Source organism: Pterocles gutturalis, unplaced genomic scaffold (assembly GCF_000699245.1).
Source record: "Pterocles gutturalis isolate BGI_N339 unplaced genomic scaffold, ASM69924v1 scaffold30031, whole genome shotgun sequence".
Taxonomy (NCBI): Eukaryota; Metazoa; Chordata; class Aves; order Pterocliformes; family Pteroclidae; genus Pterocles; species Pterocles gutturalis.
The window spans coordinates 59,714-73,583 of NW_010106444.1; the positions used below are offsets into that span (position 1 = coordinate 59,714).

The following is a 13,870-nucleotide window of genomic DNA, read 5'->3' on the forward strand; positions in this document are numbered from 1 at the left end:
TCAGTCAACCTGTGTTCTTTTCCAGGTGGCGCTTGGCAGTTTGCATTTAATGTGAAATTCTACCCTCCAGACCCCGCCCAGCTTTCTGAAGATATTACCAGGTGTTTAAAACATTAAATACCTTTCTAGCATGGGCTTAAAAGCTGTTTGCAGTAGCACTTGCACTCTAATTATCCAAGAAAAGGGATGTTTTGTATTCCCATTGGCTGCCTTATATAATATACAAAGCTTTGGCAGAAAAGACGTTGTGAACAGTGTCTGTCGTTTAAGCTAAGAAGACTTTTTCATTTCTATAATTTAACCCTAAAACCAAGCTCTTCTAACATACATATTCCTGAGAGTTGATTTTAATTTTCACAAGGATGCCTGGTGCTTAGTTTTGCCAGTGGTAACAAATTATTATTGTCAGTAAAATAATAACTATGAAAGGAAAGAAGTGGGATGAGAATAAGCAAGCATGTAAATTTTGTATGTCATTTGACGAGGTAAGCGGTTGATGTACATGGTACAGGGAATACAATGGTAATGAATGGCTGCTCCCTGCTATCCAAGTCAGCTCTGCAATCTGCGCCTCTGCTCCCTGGTTTTGCAAACACAACTGAAGAAAAAAACCAAAACACCTCACCTGGTTTCCTTCCTGGTATAAGGCAAGAAAACCTTGGAGCCATGATGAGTTTTATGCCATTGACAAGCCACTCACTAGCCTGTTTTAGCGTTTTGCAACCTGTGGATATTTTTAACCTTTGTTGCTTTGTGGACTACCTGATGCTTTTAACGTAGCATGAAGCCTTTGGCTTAGATCAGACTTCCCTGTGCTCAGATTTGTGCAGAAACACAGCATGCCAAGAGTTCACACTTCAAGAGCCATCTTCCAAAAGAAAGGATTGCCTTTTTCCTCATGTTGTCCTCAGATCTCCCCTGGTAACATTGTGCCTTTACCACCAAGCCAGTGTTCTTCACTTTTTTTCTGTTTTCTTTTATCTGGTGACCCCTTGCGCTGCTTATCACCATAGTTTTAACAGCATTTACTGTTTAAATGTGTTTTTAAGAAAGTTCAGCAGTTTGCTAGAGAGACAACTAAATGTTTTTTTGAATGGCTTGATGTTCAGCTACTCTTTAGTGAACATTATTTGGGGTTTTTAGTTACTTTTTCTCCTTAAAGAAAAGAATTATCAGGTAGCTCTGTATCTTAGTGATTTATGATAGAAACCTGGTATGTTTAATGGATAATTCTCCATCTAGGTCACTAAACAAGTAAAAACCTATTTTATTAAGAAATTTCTGTGCTGCTTTATAAAGATAAATTAGGCGTTGCTACCCATCGGTTAGGCAAGGTTGGGTGTTTTTTTTTCCCAAATTGTTATTATCCTTGTTAACACCTGAAAAACTTCAGGCTTGGGAGTTGTCTGCAAATTATTCAAGGAGCCAAGGCCTCTTTCTGGTCCTTGGGCAGCACTCCTTTGGGGACAGCAGTAGAGGAGCACTTTATGAGCTGCCTTGGTGCTCCATTGCAGGTACTACCTCTGCTTGCAGCTGAGAGATGACATCGTGTCGGGTCGACTGCCCTGCTCGTTCGTCACGCTGGCCCTGCTGGGCTCCTACACTGTGCAGTCAGAGCTTGGCGACTACGACCCCGATGAGTATGGCAGTGATTACGTCAGTGAATTTCGCTTCGCGCCAAATCACACTAAAGAGCTGGAGGATAAAGTGATTGAGCTGCACAAGAGCCACAGGTAAGTGGAGGGCATCAGTGCAGGCTGTAGCCTGCCTTCAGATACATCCTAGTACATCAGGAAATGTTAAAACCTGCTACAGTATACCTGATAAGAATATTTTTCGGACAAGACTCCTCTCTGTGTCTTTGGTTAGAGAAGAGCTTTGCAGCATGAAAGATAACAGGGTCTGCACCAGAGCTTTGGCTCCAGTAGGTACCCAGCCATCTGAGGGCTATGGCTGTAGTTCTAACAGGCTGAAAGTGTTTTCCAGGTGCTGGGTTTTATTTCAGTCTTGGTTTCCTTAACATTGATACTAGAATTGGTTGGTTTTCCTCAGGGGAATGACACCTGCGGAGGCTGAGATGCATTTCCTGGAGAATGCCAAAAAACTATCAATGTATGGAGTAGATCTCCATCATGCCAAGGTATGGACTATAGTTCTTTCACCAGTCATCCTTTTCCTGTGCCATAGTACTTGAATCTCCATGGGCTTCCTGATTTATTCTTTATTGTTGTTTTAAGATGGACATTTTGTGGGATAAATTATATGTCAACATGAGGAAAGGTGACTCATGGGATAAGCATAAATATGTCTTGTAACTGTAACATAACCTAGCCTATAGATTCAAAGAGGTTGCACATCAACCTTTCATGTTGATTAAAGAGCCAAATCCTTTGGGAATATATTGAATGAATAGAGTAATGAGAAAGGATATTAGAAGCTGCCCAGAGAGTGATCAATTGTTATTTAGTTCAGCTACAGTTTCCAATTTGATAAGGCCAACTATGGTATCTTAAATAGGTAAGAAGATAATTTCTAATACTGCAGAGAACTTTCAAGCAATTATTTAGTCATGATGGAGACCTAATCAGATTGATAGTAATGGGGAGACAGCAGCTTGTCTCTCTCCTGAAGTGTGGTCCTTGCAGTTGACTGGAAGGGCAGCAATTCTTCAGGAAATGTTCTCCGATGATGTAGTTTCTTTAATCATCGGCAGGTTAAGTTATGAATAAAACACAGCAGTCATTCTTACTGTAGCTTGGGAGAGCCTTGTGTTGGTTGTCTGTTTTTATGGTTTGTTTTTTCTTTTTCTCCAAATAAATAATTACAAATTTTTAGTTCACTCTTCAAAGTAAGGCTAATAGATTTTTAAAATCTTTGAGGTTAGCAAGCATCTTAGGCAAATGAGTGCTGAACAAAGAATCCTGATCTGTGGAGAGTACTGCGTTTTCTGTAAAGGTCAAATGATTGTGAGACTGTTTTTATGCTGCAGAAAATCCTTTCAAGAACGAAGATGAATTTGCAGCTTGGATCTTGAAAGGGCCTGCAACTGTGTCCCTGGGACATTTTGCAGGAGCTATGCATGTGTGTTACAAAATTCAAGGCAATCTTTTGTGTTCTGTTAATTGCCTTCACTGAAAATGAAAAGTCTGCATATGGCTCTATGGGCAGCACTCTACGAGGAGGCATGCCCCTGCTTTCCCTGTGTCTTGCAGATAGGCACAAAATCTTGAGTCACTTTTGGAGCAGAGATAGTAATGGACTAGCAAATGCCAGTCACTAGCTTTTTTCCCAGCATCCTCTGTCCAACACAAAGAAGTCTGCAAAACAGCAACAAAGCGAGTTCCTGTTCTAAAGACGTTCCAGGCTTCATTACTGAAAATTTAATGTAGCATAGCATTAAGGCCTAAGTACTTTTTTCAGAATGTTGGAGAAAGGCTGTGAAATTTGAGATAGGGTATCCTGAGATAACAACTTTATTTTTCTTCTAAAAAATATTATCATCCAGTTCTACTCTTCTGTTTTTCATATGGAAAGATTCAGAGCAAGAGAAGTTGGTAGACAAGCTGATCTTTCTCTAAAGTGATGTTCTTAGTTTAAAAAGCTGCTGTGCTAACTGAATTGGGTCTGTCTGTGGGTTAAGAAGTGCAACAGTAATCCTGGAAATTGAGCTGAAGGTGGGAAAAGTAGACTCTGTGAGAAGTAATGTTTAGTTTTAACTAGGTCTGGCAGTGAGATCTGATGGTATCAGGCTAGGGGACAAGTATGTCTGTGGATGCCTTTTCTGAAGTCATGCAGTGGCAGATGTCTCTATGTAAATGTCAATTCATTAAGGCTGTGCCAGTGTCTCAGGTATTCAACAGATGCTGGACTCACCAGCTGCTGTTAAAACTAGTTCTCAATTATCCAACACAAGGCTATGATAAAAAATGTGTTCAAATAGAGAGATGTGTCCTCTGGGCTGTCACTGCTCTGATGAAGCCCCCCATTCATGTGCAGAGCTGCAGGGATGTGCAGCTCACGTCTCATGCCTCTGACGTTACAGCTAACAGTTTTCTGTTCTGTACAACCACATCACTCCTGAAAAAAAGCCAAATTCTTTTATTTGGGTTTCATTTTACACCAGTAGTATCACATTGAAAAGCAGTCTCTGTCACTGACAAGTAGCTGAAGCTGTGAATGGACTTAGATCTGCTGCAAAGGTGGGGATGAGGGAAGAAGGCATTTCTCAACAGGTTTTTGAGAAAATATACAGAAGGAGCCCCTTGCACCTGCTGTATGTGAGCATGCATGCATTTTGGGCATTTGCCAGGCAGTGGGATTACTGGCAATGAGACTTTCTTTTTTAGAATGTGTTCACTGTATTTAGATGTTACTCTTTGCTTAGGAAACTGTGAAATTGAAGTCCACTGAAAAAAATTAGCTTTGTCTCCTCTGTAGTACCTGACGATGATATCACATGAGAGCTTTATTTAGAAAAAAATCTGCCTTTAAGGGGTGATACCATCATTGTTGGAACATACATCCCCTATTGATGTGTTTTCTAACACTGAAGTAAATGTGTGGCCATAACCCTATGTTGTATCTCTGATTTTAAAACCTTTTTTTTTTAATTTCAAGTTGTGCTGTAGCCTTTTTGTCATGACTGACCATGCATGCCTTTGTGTTCATCTTAAAATGTAATCAGATTTTCATTGCATGCCTAAAAGATGGCTTGTCTGGAATACCAGAGGAAAGTTAGGAATTCATTTTATGATTATCATAGGGTCACATCTTGATAGCTTCTGTTGTCAGATTTTTGTAACTTTAAGTTATTTTAAAATAATTACAAAATAACTATGTGCTTTAAGGTGGATCTTTCTTTTCTGCAGCAGTATTAGTACTTAGCTAAATGAAAAAAGCAGAATTATGCAGTCTAGTGGTGACAGCAAGCAGTGAAGATTGGTTTTAGACTTTGAAGGCTTCTAAAGGAAAGAGAAAGGTATACTTCTTACTTAAAAAATACACATTTATGGGTATATTCCGATAAGATAGTGGCCAAATCTTTCATAGTGCTAACGTGTCTGACCTACAGCTTCCCTGTCAAAAATGGGTTACAGCACAGGCACAGTAGCATACTTTTAAAATAATGTTTCTGGTCCAAATGTCCAACTTTCTACCCACTGGTCATTTCAAAGTGAAAATACTGAGCATAGCCACAACAACATTAAAGAACCTAGCAAACCAACTGAAGCAAAGATGAGAAAACTACGCAAGAAAAATCTATCTAAGGATTCACAAGGCTTAGTCATGGAGATGAGTGATGCTGGGAGAATTGAATTTGTATGCTGTCCTACTTACTTTCAACCTGGTATTTATGCTAATAACACTTTTTTTATTACGCTAATAGAATTTTGTTATATGGTTTTAATAACATCTAAAATTTCCCCACTCCTTTCTGAGTCTTTCTAAAATATAAGGAAACATTCCTCACACTCAGTTTCTCTCACCCTGCCCAACCTTACTATTACTTGCATGAATGCAGTCAATGAGTAGAGTAGCTCTCAGAAATCAGGTCACTACAGCTGATGCATTAAAAAGACATAGCTCAGTTAGAAACCCAGCGTGCAAGAATCTGTAGTACTGTGGGATGTAATGAGAGAAATATCCAACAAAGTGCATTGCTTGCTTTTGCAGGATTCTGAAGGAGTGGAAATCATGCTAGGAGTTTGTGCAAGTGGTCTCTTAATATATCGAGACAGACTCAGAATAAATAGATTTGCCTGGCCAAAGGTTCTGAAAATTTCCTACAAGAGGAACAACTTCTACATCAAAATCCGACCAGGGGAGGTAAGGGCATCCTGATGCTCTTCAGTGAATGAACCTTTTCAAAAAACCCATGTTCTCATTGATTTATTGATTTGTCATGTCTTGCAAGCCCTTAACATTCCTCTCCATTTATATCTCTTAATTTGTGCTGATTTTCTTAGGAAAAAATAGGTAAATACTTGATTTAAAATACTCCTTTAAGTATTACTTATTTAAAATCTTCTTTGGTGTTTTTTTGTTTACATCCATGAACTAACATAAAGAATAAATATGGCCATCTGCTTGTAAAAAGCTCATCCATATTATGAATACTTTGGGAATTTAAGTAACATATTGCTTATTCATGTAGTGCTCATCATTAACCGTCATGTTGTATATTAAATTAGTATCTATTCATCTTACCCAGTAAGAAATGTAGACAGGCCATACCAAATTTTGTAAGTGTCTCAGACTAGTAAATTTGGAGTCTGGGCAGAAATCTGGAGACTGATAAAAATGGAATCAAGCATCCATCATTCGGAGGTTTTGGTAGCTACATGCGTTAGTCCTCCCAGGCCCAAGGGAGTACGTGTTCTGGCTCTGGAGAGAGTGACATGAAATGTTGTACAGTGAGTGCCCTCTCGTGGCTCAGTCGGATGCTTAGCAAATACCTACCTCATGGGCTGAGTGTGCACCAACGCGGAAATTAGATGATAAATCTTAGCAAAAATCCCAGGAGGAGTTAAAGATCATCAGAGGCAAAGGAGTGTCTGCATTTTAAGTGCTGGTATAGTAATTGGTCTGTGACAGATGAAAAACCCATATCTATTTTAGAGGGTGGAGCTGTATAGCAGGACAGAAATCACCTGGATGAGGACTGGCGTTTTTCCCTTAGTGCAATATGGGAATTGGGAGTCCCTAGCCAATGTCTCCAGTACTGGCTTCATAACTGACTTGGAAAATCTGCTGGGGCCCACCAACGGCTGCAGGGCCTGAGCCTTTCTGAGAGTCCTAAAGAAAGATCGGCAAACCTACATTTTCTGCCTCACAGCAGACACAGTTTTAGTAACCAACTTCCTAATCTTGAGTTTGATTTTTAAAAATAAAATGAATAGCCACTGATGTTCCCAGTGCCTGCACTCAGTCTCTCCACCACTGAAGTCCTAATGAGCTCTGCTGGTCTTGGCATGTAGCATCCTGTGACCAGGTCATAGTTCCCTGTCCAAAATAATCAATGCAGTCTCTTTCCAAATCACATTTGATGATAATGTGATTCACCATCCCATGTGGCATTTATATCATCTTTATTGTTTTGCTCTTTCCTGCCTTGTTTCTCTCTGTCAGCTCTCCATAGGGATCCAAGGTTCCTTATAAGTGTTCTTCTGCCTATTTTTTCCCTGGTCACAGCACACTATTTCACCTACTTGGCTATCTGCACATAACCATCAACATGTTAGAGTGGTTGTAGTTAGTGCAGCTTTTGCATCTGGAATATAAATCTGCAGCACAACCTAGAAAGGTCTCTTAGTATCCCCAGCGGACTCTTTCAATTACCTGTTTTTTCCTCATCCTCCCCAGGAGATAAATTAGCTAAAAACACTGTGATTTACTAACTCTAGTTCTTTCATTGTAAATCTCCTTAATCTAAGGCTGTGTGAGACCAGATCGGTTCCTGGGGACTATGACTCCCCTCCTGGCTATTATCAGGCTTCCCACTGTTGTTTAAACTGGTGAAGTTAAAACAACAGTGTTAAAACGCATAAATGATGTTTTACTCAGAAGTCTCCCGAGTCTTAACTGATCTCTTTGTTACTATAGGGCATAAAATATCACTGTCACCATCAAAAACATCTTGCTCATTATCTGGGTTTCCCTCAAAAAACATCCTCAAAGGTTGCCTTTGATTATTATTCACAGCTTCCTTCCAAGACAGTAGTCTGTAGAATATGTATATATGTGGTCATATACATGAGCATATACATTCAGTCTTGCAATGAGATTATATAGATGGAGGAAATTAAGATGAACCTGTGTACACTGTCTAAAAATAGATGGACAGCATCAAATACATACTTTTTATTTTTTCCTACCTAGTTTGAGCAGTTTGAAAGCACTATTGGGTTTAAATTGCCAAATCATCGTGCTGCAAAGCGGTTATGGAAAGTGTGTGTTGAGCACCATACATTTTTCAGGTATGTGCATTTCTTTTCATAAAGGTATGATATGAAACACAACAGAAAAGACCAGTTCTGTCAGCAGAGATAAAACCCTTCAAATCAAATTGTCTTTTTGATCACAAGGTGTCTCTGAGCAGACAAGGGAAAGTTATTGCTTCTTCAAAATTTGAAATGTTTTACCCAAATTATTCATACTATTTCAGATAAATACTGAAGTTTAAAATGACCATATGGTCCCAGTTAATCAGTTTGCTTTATCTGTGCCATGATACCACCTGCTATAATTAAAGATATGAAGGACTCCACTGCACTTCTTCATGTATGCTTGTCTAGGGAGAACAACTTCTATGGAAAGTTACTGGGGGATGTGGGTAAGAGTTTGGAAAAAGAAAAAAGGAGTTTTTTATTTAATTACTGTCATCAGTGAATACCCAATCCATAGCTGTAGTTTCTGTGTTACTGAGGAGTTTTGCAGGCATGTTTTTGACATCTAAGAAGACCTGAGGAAAGTTTGGGGTAGCAGAATAAATGTTGTAATTAATTTGTGCTGAGAATAGTCAGAAAGGAGATACTTAGCAATGAGAACCCAAAAGGGTGAGATTTTCAATAGTGTGAAAGGGCGTCCAGCCCTTAAAAACTCCTCTCAAGATGTTTGGGAGGGCTGAAGACTTTCTCTCCTTGAAACTATTGTTTCGGGCTGTCTGTATGTTTATATGAAATGCAGTCTTAGTAGCAAAAGATGTAAAAAGAAACTGAGTGTGCATTTTTGGGGTGTTTTCTGATTTTTAATGGAAAAACAATGCCTAAAGCATAAACTCCATGGCAGGAGAATGGCTTCTTCAGCAAACTCCCCTAGTACAGAGGTTGGGAGGGCTCTAACCTGAAAGATGTCTGCATCCCTGTGAATGAATAGTGCCCTCGTTAACTGGAAATCTCTTCTGGCCCTGTCCTCAGCATAGTAGCACTGTCATACACTTCAAGTATAGGAGATATATCTGTATTTCAGTCCAGAACAGAGTCCGTGATAGAAGGAACGCCTTGTTATTAGTTTTGGTGATTAAAAAATAATAGATCTGATTTTCAAGCAGGAAGGGACTGAGTGATTCTTGCCTGTTAGGAAGAACTCAGCTCTTCAAACACATTAGCTGAACAGTTTTGTCATGCTGTATGAGGAGCATCCTTTGATTCCCTTTTAGCCGCAGACCCGTGAGGCAGAGGTTGTGATGGAGAGTGATATCCAACAGTCATCTTCTCTCCTCTGCAGAAATAGTGGACTGATTTTTGGAGGAGGGGGAATAACAGGTCCACTGTTTGGTGTGTTTTAGGCTCCTGCTGCCAGAAGCACCTCCAAAGAAATTCCTCACGCTGGGCTCCAAGTTTCGCTACAGCGGCCGGACACAGGCCCAGACAAGAAGAGCCAGTGCCCTCATAGACCGTCCTGCACCTTACTTTGAGCGGTCTTCTAGTAAACGTTACACTATGTCTCGCAGCTTAGATGGGGGTAAGGTCCTCTTAACTGACTTTGTCAAAAGTTATCATCACAGTGATCACTGCTTTAGGTTTAGTTACAAACTTCTTGTCATCTCATCTCTGGGAGCTTCAGCGGAGCGGAGGCTGTGAGTACTTGCACATTCACTGCAAGGTAGGGGAGGATGTGGAGAAATACTGTGCAAAATGTACTGCTGCAGGTCTTACAAAGCGTTGGCCTGGAGGAGGTCCTTGGGAGCACACTCTTTGTGGAGCCCCGCTCCTTGGTCTCACACCAACAAAGCAATTCGCCACTTTGGGGAAGGACGGGGTACCTGGACCTGCGAGCATGGACCTGCCTACCCAAGCAAGTCAGGCTTTGATGCTTTCTCAGGGTTTGCATGAGTAACTAGTTGGGGTTTGGGTTAACTTGTCTTTTTTCCCTATGTAGGCTTTTCATTTAGGTATATGTTACAATTCATAAATTAATTGTTTCCCTTAATTCCCTTGCTTCCGATTACCTCCCATCCTAATCGGATGAGTGCTAACAGGCTTTTTCCACATAGTACTTTTGAATGTGTGAGATGGAGAGTAATGCAGGTTTATAGTATATCCTTCCTCCTCTCTTTCTCCGTGGTTCTTGGAGGTCACGGTTCTGCTGCTCCCTTAGGTAAAACCAGAATATGATTCAGAGTCTCGGTTGTACAACTGCTAGTTGTAGTTTATTTATGTAGAAAAAGACCGAGACTAAATTCAGAATTGCTATAGTTTTTTTTTTAAAAAGGTGAATTCTCATGCAGAATATCACTAACAAATGGCAATGAGTATAGCTGATGGTGGGGAGGGGGAGAAGCTTTGATTTAAAAGTACCAGTGACAAGACTTCTTTTCTCCCCCTAAAGGTGCTGCTTGTCATTAATTATTTTGGAATCTTCTAATTCTGATGTGCTTCTTGCTCGTTACCAAGCAACTGGTGACCTGATTGCTGTGCATGTGTCTCAAAGCAGAAATTATCCTTCTGCATTATTTTGTTTGTAACATCTAAATAAGATGTCTCCTTCTGCTCCCTTTGCTTTCTGCCGCCTCCTAAGCTCATTCCCAAGAGACAAGATATCTGAAACCCTTTTCCCCAGCATTTGTTAGACCCTGCAAGGTTTTTATGATGTTAATTTGCATAAGTACAAATGAGGAAAAGAGTGGTTTTTAATCAATGCTTATGATTTCTTCACTAACAATGTTAATATAATGCAAACGTGGCTGTAACATTCTGCATCACAATTACCCTGTGATCCCAGCCCTGTAATTTGTTACAGATGCAAGTAACTATAAATTTGAATAGTCCTGTTGACTTTAGTCAAGAACAGAGTCTGGGTATATATTAATATTTTGATTGCATTCTATCTATAAATTTAAAATTTATTTCAAAATCATTTATATGTATTTAAGTTTGCTGAATTATTGAAGGTATACATCCTGAAATATTCTGCTTTGGTCCACTGCCATCACTTCCCAGAATTCTTTAGGATAATGAGCTCACTTAACTGGCAGACTTTAATACTCAATAATCCAAAGGTCCCATTTCTTGATTGTCTATTATTATGCCTGTGTTACATCAATATTGTCATTTCCTGCAATGCAGTGTGTTACTTACCATGCATTTGGTTTGCATTGCTATATTCTGACAGATGGAAAAAAAAAATCTCTTCCACCCCCATGGCTGATGTCATAGCTGGTTTTCCTTATGTTTCCTGCCTGATAACTGTGGCAATGCATTGAATTTTTTCTGATGTTTTACTACAGTAGCACGTTTAATGGCTTGCTAACATTTAACAACTGTGTAATGCACACATTCGTTACAGTAATGTGTGTATACACATCCATAATATATGTTTATGCATATAAAAGCTACAAGCTTTATTTCAAGTAAACAGTTTAAATGTATACACATGCTTCTGGTGGTTTCCTGAAACATGACATAGTTGTGTTTTCAGCAGTATCTCAAGTGTTTTACTAACCCAGCTTTTTAATTTTATGCAGCTTCTCAGCAAAAGCTCTTTCAGACTTTCCCTCTTTAAATATTTGCTTTTAGCATCAGTGAATGAAAACCATGAAATGTACATGAAGGATTCTGTGTCTGCTGCAGAGGTTGGTACTGGCCAGTACGCCACAACAAAGGGCATCTCTCAGACCAACTTGATAACCACTGTGACTCCAGAGAAGAAGGCAGAAGAAGAGAAAGATGATGAAGAGGGCAAAAAGAAAAGAGCAGAGGAAGTCACCCCGGTCTCGGCAATACGCCATGACACCAAGGTAGAGTTTTGAGGTTTTTGTATTAAACTGACTTGCCTGGAGAGCACTCGGAGAAACGCAGAATTGTTAGAGAGGGAGGAGATACCTAATTCAGTGAAAGGAAACTGGAATATGCGTGGTTGTATGTACGTGTATATACGTCTTGAGTCAATATTTTTCTAGTCCCTTCACATTTCGTATGATGTTATAAAAGTCAATTCCTCCCTCAGACTGTTTTTTGAAAAGCAACACTGATCAACAGTCAGCACAGTGTTTTTTACATAGCATTCAGGAGCTCTTTAGAAAATACCCAAAAGTAGCCTAGCAGTGCATATTTTGCACCTTTGGGCTTCAGGGATATTTTGGCTTTAGTATGGGCATCATGTTTTTTTATTTTTTGACAAGGCAACAAAATAGTTCTGTGATCTTGTACGTAGCTCTGTGCTTTAAACAATTGTATTTTTCTCATTTACTTCTCATAACGCTCCAATTCCTTGTACGTATTTCAATGAGCATTTTTTCTCTATTAACTTTTGGGTATTAATATACTACTATAAGCTTTCTTTTTCTGGTTTACAAAAGCATTTGCTTCCCTCATTTGAAATTTTGCATTGAAGAAAACTGGTTTTGTTGATGATTCTCTGCTCTGTTCTTAAATTTGGTTCGTCTGTCACCATCTCCAGTCCCATCACCACTGCATACACGTACACACATGGCTGTTCATTATATTTACTGAGTTATTAAGAAGGGGTAAATGAAACAGAGACACAGAGAAGATACTGAATTTCAGAGACTGATAGTGAAGAGAAGTAAGGTAGAATCAGAAAAGATTGGATGTAAAATGTCCTCTGTTTCTTTTACATTGAGGAGGAGAAAACAGAATATGAAATACTGAATCTAGGATATAATTCAAAAAGTGTACTGTGGAATGCACTTGCTAAACAATTAAGATTTACCCTCTTCACTTATGAGGAAAAACCTTGATGTATACCTTTATACCCACAAAACTGTCATGCATGCAAATGTTAGAACATGAACTTCCAGCCTTATCATATAAGGCCACATAGCTCAAGTCCTCAAAAAGACGGCAATTAAGGTACCAAAAATCATAAACATTTAATTACTGAAAATTGCAGATGAGAATATATTTTCTTTTGAAAGTGTGCGCTGTAATTGTAGCGTTAAAAAAATAATCTCTGTAAAATTTATCTGGAGTCTTCTTGAAACTCTATTAGTTTCTTCATGGAGAAACATTGATGAAAATCAAATATGCAGAAAATTTCCAATAGAAACTAATTCTGTTCCAAGTGTTTGTTAATTTAGGTCAATGGAGAGATCAGCTGCATTTCAAAGATCATCTGTTCCTTATATATGTCTAGAAATAGTCAAAGATACTTTTAGGATAATATTTTGGTGGTACCTAAATATACACAAATGAATGATTTTTAACCCTTCCCAAGAGATGGGTTCTGTTTAAACCACCAACTAATGGAGCTTCAGTTCTATAAGCCTGTCGAGATCTCAGTCCTGCTTCCACTGGACCTGCTGGACACATTCATCATTCATTATAAGGAGAATAGGGTCTCAAGGAACATAGGACAAATTTGAAATAATTTTTTTTAAGGGTATATAAATTTTATAGGTAGGTTTTCAACTTTTCCACTAAGACTCTTTTTTTTTTTTGTTTTATCCATATGTATTTAAGTAACTGAAGTTATTCTAGATGTTAACACTGCAAAGATGTCAGTAAGTGATTAGTCTGTATTAGCAAAGAATAAATTTACTTCTGTTTTTTTGCCTTTACAATATAAAGAGAAGTTCTTTATATTCAGCTCATATGAAGTACTGTGAGTCCATCAGCATTAAATTTTGACTTGAGCTTACTGCGTTAGGCCCGTAAAGAAGACATTTTTAAGTGGTTTGAAGTTAGGCTTGGTTTTGGTTACTTAATTCAGGAAGAGAGACTGCTTGAACTGATAGATTAGGTTTTTAACTGTTCTGGCTAGAGAAGAAAGAAAAACAAAATATTAAGGGAAGAGGAAGGAGCTCTTCTGTGTAAATTTTGGCTTAAGTCCCATTCATACTGTTAACATACCAGGTAAAGGATAGGCTTAGTAGGTAGCATTGGTGCAGCCTGTGTCTAAGTCCCGCTTG

At 38.9% G+C, this 13,870-nt stretch overlaps 1 protein-coding gene across 1 annotated transcript in view; it reads left to right on the forward strand.

The window, feature by feature from the left end:
- Positions 1–12,529, forward strand: part of LOC104472209 (band 4.1-like protein 3) — a 43,206-nt gene extending 30,677 nt beyond the window's left edge. The window contains exons 5-12 of the mRNA XM_010087788.1: positions 26–101; positions 1,515–1,733; positions 2,053–2,140; positions 5,674–5,826; positions 7,879–7,976; positions 9,287–9,462; positions 11,517–11,737; positions 12,509–12,529. Of these exons, the coding sequence (XP_010086090.1) occupies positions 26–101; positions 1,515–1,733; positions 2,053–2,140; positions 5,674–5,826; positions 7,879–7,976; positions 9,287–9,462; positions 11,517–11,737; positions 12,509–12,529 (1,052 nt within the window). The remainder of the gene's footprint in view (positions 1–25; positions 102–1,514; positions 1,734–2,052; positions 2,141–5,673; positions 5,827–7,878; positions 7,977–9,286; positions 9,463–11,516; positions 11,738–12,508) is intronic.
- The last annotated feature ends 1,341 nt before the right edge of the window (positions 12,530–13,870 follow it).